The sequence below is a fragment of the Glycine max genome, chromosome 8 (assembly GCF_000004515.6).
Source record: "Glycine max cultivar Williams 82 chromosome 8, Glycine_max_v4.0, whole genome shotgun sequence".
In the NCBI taxonomy this organism is placed as follows: domain Eukaryota; kingdom Viridiplantae; phylum Streptophyta; class Magnoliopsida; order Fabales; family Fabaceae; genus Glycine; species Glycine max.
In genome coordinates this window covers 42,322,038-42,330,649 of record NC_038244.2, presented here as the reverse complement: position 1 = coordinate 42,330,649, position 8,612 = coordinate 42,322,038, and the positions used below count along the sequence as shown (strand labels likewise).

At 28.0% G+C, this 8,612-nt stretch overlaps 1 protein-coding gene across 2 annotated transcripts in view; it reads right to left on the bottom strand.

The window, feature by feature from the left end:
• Positions 1–1,151, bottom strand: part of LOC100816698 (probable galacturonosyltransferase 15) — a 9,561-nt gene extending 8,410 nt beyond the window's left edge. Inside the window, exon 1 of one of the 2 annotated variants that reach the window (XM_003532052.5) lies at positions 532–1,151. In XM_003532052.5, the coding sequence (XP_003532100.1) occupies positions 532–754 (223 nt within the window). In that variant the 5' untranslated portion in view covers positions 755–1,151. The remainder of the gene's footprint in view (positions 1–531) is intronic. The other variant, XM_041004710.1, reaches the window with a different exon arrangement.
• Positions 1,152–8,612: the final 7,461 nt, after the last annotated feature.

Below are 8,612 nucleotides of genomic sequence, written 5' to 3'. Positions count from 1 at the left end.
TATACAGTATATACGATAAAATTATTGAGTTTAACAAAACTGATTGCAAAGTCCTATTTGTCATGATCATGATTTTTTATTAGTTGATGATATAAAAAAAATTATACCGTCAATATATAAAATTTAAATTTTATAAAAAAAATTATTCTATCAATTAATTAGAATTATCAAAATATAATTTTAAAAATAATTCTTATAAAACTTAGTAATCCTAAAATACATAAAAATCCACAATTAGACAAGAGTGTAATTTTTTTAATTGTATTAGTGTATATTAATTAATTTATTATTAAAATAATAAACTAACTATATAAAAAAGTTAAAAACTAAAAAGTAATTATTTGAATTTTTTTATATAAAAAAAAGTAAAACTTGAAAAAGCAAAGTTAAGCGTTTACTAAAGTTAAAAAAATCAAGTAAATGGAGTATGATGAGAGTGTGAGACTGTTGTGAGAGTGAAAGGAAAAGAAGAAAATGAACACAAAATAAGAAAGATAGTTAGGAAAGTGAAAAGTTGGAGGAATAGATTACCCAATGAGGAACACGCCGCAGCAGATTCCAGCATCAAGATCGCGATCCTCACGAACAGAAACGGCAGCACGATCCCGAGCACCAGCACCACCGGAAACACCGTCCGAGCCGATATCCGGCGACCGGAGCCGGCCGCCACCGCCGTCGTCTTCGCCGATCCCTTTCCCTCACTGTTCGATATCGTCACTCTCTTTATCCCCCTCGTCGATATGTAGAACTTCATCTCCGCGGTTCCATGAATCAATAATCCAACTCCTCTCTATCTCTCTCTCTCGGATCGATGATTCAGCACGAGATCTGAGGCTGAAACTTCATTGCTTCACTTCAGAAACAGTGTTCGTGGTTGTGTTTGCGACTTTAGCAGAGAGAGTGTGGGAGAGAGAGAGAGAGAAATTGCATTTGTAGTAGGAAAAAGAGTTCACGGGTTCGGAATTTTTCTTGGCTCCTACTACGGTGAAATCAATTTTCCCGAGAAACAAGAGCGAGAAAAACAAAAGAAAATGAAAATTTTATTCGTTTGATTTTTTATTGATAAAAAATATAATATAAATGTATATTTTTTTCTGGAGAGAGAGAAATGAGAATGGGCGAAGCCGCGTTTGTTGCCGCGGGAAATTATTAGATTGTAAGAGCCACGCTGGGTATTTATAGGAGAGGTTAATGCGCGGTTACTGTTTTGCCACTGGGTTTTCAAGTTATTTACGGTTTTGACATTTATTCGTTATCTCGCCGACACCTACGTGACGTGGCCTGGCTCAGTGCCCAATGTCTAAATGTGGGGTGAGGTCGCTTGTGTTGTGGAGCATCTAAGTTAATAATCACTGAGCGAGAACAATGATAAATCATGTCTCAGGGTCTTTTTCTAACCATTTTTTTATTAAATGAAATATAAAATTAACATCATTTAATTAATTAAATTCATGTGAATTTGGCTGAAAAGGAGAATATAGTCAGCATAAAATCGGAAAAAATTCCAACAATTGTTAAACCGTCACAAAAATCTTTCATAATAAAAAACAATTCCCAGTTAAAAAATTTCTAAAAGTTTTATATCATTAAGAAAATTTTGTAATGTATTACTAATGTGCTTGGATATTTCTTAGAATCAATTTGACCCCAAAATTATGCTGAAATTTTTTTCAAAAAATTGAAATAACTATTTATTGTTTTGGTCTTCAGCTTGACTCGGTAATTGATTTTAGTAAAATTGAAAGTTAATTCAAACATACAATATAATGGTCAAAGTTTTTTTTTTTTTTTTTTTGAAGAGGTAATGGTCAAAGTCAAGAGAAATAAAAACCAGCTCACATCGAAGTACATTAAATTTGCTCATTCAAAAACTAAAATTTTCGATTTTTATGTATAAGGTCAAAATAATAAAGTATCTACAAATATATGAACCAAAATAATTATAAACCATTCTTAATCTTTTTTGTAGGTAAAATTTTCATTTCATTAAGAAACATAAAATTTCTCCTCTTTTGGGGAAAACCAACATGTACTCATATATGAATATACCCACCCTTTCAAATACGTAATTTCCGAATATCCATTGGTTGGAAATGGGCCAATATTATTTGTTGGTCAATTTTTGGTGGGTTAGGATATTTTGACCCGAATCCGACCAAAACCGACAGAAGCTCAGCTCTACTCAACCCAATACATTTCATGAAAATGAAAAGCTAAGCTTGCGAATTTGTAAAAGTAAGAGGTAAACCCCTCCCTCTTGGAATAAGGTATTCACAATCCCTTAAAACCTATGCATGGTATTAGTATTTTAGTTTTATTTAAATATAAATTAAAAATATAAACTATAAAATATATAATTAAGCCAACTAATTTTAGTAATATATAATGGTAATATCTTTTAAATTTTATGCATAAGATATATATATATATATATTATAATATTTTTATGCAAACTTTTAGTGTTTTGTTGAGGATGAAACTGATGATGGTGAAATCAAGAGGATTAATTTCAAGAAGATAATTATTGAGTGTTCTTTAACATTAGAGTGTACTAGAGAGAGAAATCTACACAGGTTAATGACAATTTAGGGTGCAACAAGGATGGAAAATTCACCTTCAAGAGTTCAAAAAGCTAAGTTAATTGTTTAGGGATGGGTTTTCTCGATTAGGGTTAAAGACTTTCTACCCAAAACATCAAAATGTGTAATTTGTCTCGCCTCTAGTTAGGCATGAGCCTGATTGGAATATAGTTTGATCATATTTTATTTTCATTATTCATAAACATAGGATATGATTAAATCAATTCTATGAATTGCAAGCATTAAAGATGAATCATTAAGAGGTTTTGAGCAGTGTCCTTTAGTAAATGTCCGAACCGTCCACAACTTGTTCCCAACCTCAAGTGTTGGTAGTTCAAAGGGGTTAGATAACGTAGCGTAGCCAACCACACCAAGCCATAAAACAGGATCTTACTATAGAAACGGAAACCAGTTACATCAATATCAATTTATTTCCATTAAACACCAACTATTTTATATTAATAACATATTGACTAGCATTAATAATATCAATATCATGTCATGTCATGTCAATATTTATACATGCATCCATATCCACAATTTTCATTACTATTGACTTGCCCGATTGCAACATTTAGTTTGTTGTTGAAGAATGAATAATGTGTCGAATTGATTGACATGTGAAATATATGGGGTAGGATTCCAAGTTCTAAAGGTCAAAATTACTTTCTAAAAGCACAATATATATTACTAATATTAACTAATTAACGTTATCACACACAGAGGTAAGACAAATATACTTCTTTGATTTAATTGAGCGCTATTAACAGTATAGATTTTAGCAATAACAACGGTGCAGCTGGTAGATCTAGTTGTAATGGTGCTTTTTTACATGAGTTATATTAAAGTCAAATTATAAAAAATCCATAATTTTGTTTTTCTCTTTTATTTTTATGACTAATTAAAAACCTTATTCACCTCAAGTCCTAAATTAACAACAACACAAATTCAAAGGATTGACATAAATGGTTTAAGCATGAATAAGAATGATTTATTTATCAGGAGAATTCGTATTTAATTTTCATCATATATAAAGTTTTTCTTCAACTAGTAATATTTATAAATTATGAACGAGATTAATCTTTAATCTAATGAATTAAAGACAATCATAATTTCTTACCCAGACCAAACAATAACACAACCTATAGAATTTTTCTCTCAAGTCTTGCAAATAGATTATTCTATAACTAAGCTTCTAAATTATAGATTTTATAAATTTTAGATACATCAAGTGTCTAAGAAAGTTTGTCACAATTACCTTAAAGTCAAATTTTTTTGTTTGATTTTCATTATGTTTAGTAAGTCATTTCAATTAATTTTTAATTTTTTTACTAGCTAAAAAACTTATTTGACTATTCAATAAATAATTTTTTTAAAATAATTTCTAATGTATTTTAAAACGTTACTATAAGTATCATTTTTTAAAACATTAACATCTAATTTTTTATATTTTATTATCTTTTTATTCTTAAAATGTTTATTCAATTTTCTTATTATTATTTTTAAAATATATCGTTTTATATTTTTCAACTAAAGACTAATTAATTCACCACAAGGGTGATCTTATCTTGTTTGAGAATGAATAAAATACATCAAATTCAAAAGACTAATTAATTAAAAAATCCTTTATCAAATAAATTAATTAATAGACTATATATGCATTAATAATACAGGGGGATTTTAATACTAAATTATTCAATCACAATATAATGAGTTGGTTTGTTTTTATAATAATTAATTTAAAAAATTAGGATTATCATAATTTCTCATTAGTTGAATTTATAATTTTTATATTAATAATATATAAAAATTAAACTCTTTCCCTAACTTTTTTTTTTTTGCTGAAAAACTCTTTCCCTAACTAGCACCAATAAAACTTGAATTTGAGAAGTAATTAAAAAGGGGCATATAAGAAGAAAACTAATGGCTCGTGACCTTTACAGCTAATCATGCACATATGGGATAGGGAAATGGAACCCTTTCTTTGAGAGTAATGTTTCCATGACTCCAACACTTAGGCAAACAAGAATCAGTCCCACTTGTCTGTGGTGCTCAATGACGCTATCATCCTGTAACCTCGGCATCACTCACTGCTGCAATGAGGTTGAACTTCTTATTTTTATTAAATTTTATGTATTTTTCATGAATAATTCTTGCAACTTCATAGTTGTGCATGTCTAATATTTTAATGGTTTCTATTCAATTCAATTATGCAGATTTTTTTTATTCAGCTATCGACTCATAATCATACATGTTCAAATCCATATGGTTTGGAATCTAATTTGTCACTTTATCCTTTTTGTTTTGTATTATATTAATCTTTACTAAAACAATCTCCATATTAAGAAATATTTTAGTAACACTTCAAAAGTAAGTAATTGTTTGAGTTCAATATTTATATAGTGTTCAAAAAAATAATAATCAGAAATTAAGATAACTATTAATTTTAAAATACTTGTACGTTATACCATGCATTGACAATTTGTTATGGAATGATAATATATATATTAGTTGTGACTCAATTCCCCTTTAAAAAAATTAATCGTGACTCATTTCGATAAAATCCAGGAGGCTTCTTTCATGCTTATATCAAATAAGGCTTTAGAAGATATATATAATCAACTCATAAGTTTGTTTGTAAACTTTATTTTTAGTTCTTAAATAAAATATTTATCGGTCTTAATTTTTATATTTTTATTTTATTAATATTTTTAGTCTTTTTGTTATGTATTTTTTTTTTGTTAAATTGTGTTTAGTTTTTTTATCTTTCCACAAAATTCATTTTTAGTTTCTTAACAATTTTTTTATCAATCTCAGTCTTTCATTTTTTCATGAAATTCACTATAGTCCCTCACAAATTTTGACTAATTTTTATCTCAATTATTGTTCGTCACTATTTTTAATCACTTCCATCAAGTATTATTGTTAAGTATTACAGCAATTACATTAACAATTCACATAACTTGTCATGTAAATTATTAGCTATAGTTTGACTTGATAGGCACATGATAAAATACTGGTTCAAGACATTTTCTATAGTTTTAAGGCTCTGCAAATTGTTTGGTGGTGTAAATTTGTTAGAAAATTGGTTTGAATTGTTTTTTTTTTTTTGGTGGTGGTGGTGGTGGGAGGACTAAGTATGTAGATATATGCAATAAACAAAATCAATAACCCTCAATACAAAAACCAGCCTCTCACTAACTCATGATGCAAAACACGAAATCAACAACACAAGGTTAGCAAAATTAACAAGAATAAGCAAAATTACAAACTAATGAACATGAGTTAAAACCTCAAGCACCAAAATGAAAGTTCCCCAAATCTTCAAACCCTTGAAAATCCAATCCCCAGCCTCACTTCTCAAACAAACACTAAATCCTTTCATTTCACTATCACTCCCAAAAACCTACTTACTCCATTAGTAACATCATGCATAGAAGACAGACTCGGTGCCGATGGTGGCATTTAATAGAATAAGGCAATAACAAAAAGTTTTTGATATCGTGAGTTACTATATCTCTTTCTATGTTTTTTATTTTTGAATTTTCAAAAATCTTTTTAGACAATGTTACATCACTAGAAAATTTATAGCGCTTTGAACTACTAAAAAAATATGTTGAATCAACAATATTTTATATGTAATTATTATGTCAAACTAATAGTCAATATGACAAATCACATATCTATCAACGGGGTTATCACATCTTTACTTTGGTGATACTTGAAGGGACAGACTAACAATAATGATAAAAGTATAAAATTGATAAAAAAATTAAAAATGAATTTCATAAAAAAAGATGAAGTACTAAAACTATAATTTATAAATAAAAAAAAATACACATGATTATATCACATATATAAGACTAATTAATAGCATGCCAACTCATATATGATATTCTTAATTTAACGGTGAGTTCATCACTTAACCGGTGATAGTTAATAACATGATAGTGATTTTTTTTTTAATCTTTAGATACGCATGCAAGTATTCTTACCAGATTGTTATCCTGCTTATGCTCACAGTAATTAACATTGCTTTAATTTACTCACATTACTCAACTCAATTTCATAAAGGCAGAAATTACCACAGAAGTAAACTCAACAAGCATCTCAAATTTTTGTTACGTAAAAAAGTAAAGAGTGAATTTTTATCAAGTTTAGAAACTTTCATATTTGGACAAATTGTAGTAAAATTATTTAATTCAGAAAATATGTGTAAGTGGTTGCCATCATTCTTGAAGTATATATGGCACCCCATTATGATAATCTCATTTTATGGGAATATGTCGATTCAGGATAACATCCACTCAAGACATGGTATTGACTACTCTAGTGCTTTGCGTTGTAATGGATAAGGATCAAAGTTCCAAGGGAGATACAGTTTTTTCTTTCTTTTTTAATAATAAAAAACAAATTCACCTATGAGGTTTTTGTTGCCTTTATTTCACTCTTTTGGCTTCTAGTTCTAGTCTTCTAGCACTCCAGAACTTGCCACTTATGTCCTAGTGATATGACCCCACTTTAATTGCAACAAAATAACATTGCATTTCTGCAAAAGGTTTTTTTTAAAATTAGGGTTTCCTCAACGGAAAGTTAATAATATCTGATATCTCTAAAAAATTATGACTAATTTCTGAATTCTATCAAGTATTAAGATTTGTTTAAGAGATTAATTTTAAAAAAAAAATATTTTTTCACAATAGAAACTAAAAATCTAATTCATAATCATATTTAAGAGATAAAATTATTTATTAATTATGGCACTGGTAAGGAAAATTAAAACTGAAGAAAACCTTCGCAGTGACCATGGGTAAGGTCAATCACATGCAAGTTATAATGAGTCCGAATCACATCACTTTCTTGCTGACTTTGAACTTTTGTTCAGTAGCCAAACTTGAGTTCGTCGAAATAACAAATGTATCTTGAGAGCATGCATGCGTGAATGTAAAGAATAAAGAAAAAGTAATGCATGTTAAGTGGGTGAAAACCAAGAGATAGTGATTTTTAATCTCTCCCACTAACAAAAAAAATTAACAAACTAACATTTAATATTAACCTATAAAAAATAGTTTGAGAGAAACTTTTTTAAATTTTTTTCTCTCTTATAAGTATTTATGGATAAGTTTATGAAAATAAGATCATATTTTATTTATTTTTACATTTACTTTCACTTTCATAAATTAATATGAAGAGCTACTGAAATTTTATGCTAAGATTGTAATTGTAAATGTCACCGTATTTTCTCTTCTTTTTTTTTAATTTCAAAAGTTATCAAAGAAAATATGCCAAACATAATTAACTATTTTGTGTTCTCAGTTTTTGACAATTTAGAAAACATTTTTAACAAAATATCTTGTAAATTGCAATCAAACTTATTTTTGGTTTCAATGTATTGAAATTGAAAACAAAGATAGGTAATCAAACCAGCCGGAAGCTTCAGCTTTCAACCATTTTCTCGTTAGGACTATTGTTTTTCTATGTTCCTTTTTCCTTTTGTTTTCCAATTACTCAGAAAAAGAATAGCTTACACAAAATACAGGAGTATTATCACAACCAAAAGGATTTATTATATATAAGCACGATCACACGTACTTAATTGGCGTGTGAATGTGTGAAGATTGTTTATTTTTTTTTTAGAAATTACATGTATGGGAAGATATCTTATAAGCAATAAAAAAAATTTCTCTAAATATTTAATACATCTATACTAAAGTTTTGAAGTTGGGAATAACGATTAAGTTAGAATAATTTGGTATTAATTCATGTATTTAGTAGTAATTATTTTCTATTTTAGTTTTAATGGAAAAGACAAATTTGAATTAAATGTGTATTTAAAAAAAGCATTAATCATCACAAATTGCACAAATTTACTGACATGCAAATATTAATATTTAACTAACAATCATCACTAACCGTTATTGATGTTTATAGTCCTATCAATAGAATTTGTGTTGATTTTTACCGTCAAAAGTACAATTTTAACCGTTACAAATATCATATTTTTTAAGTGGATATATGATTGATAAAGTGAAA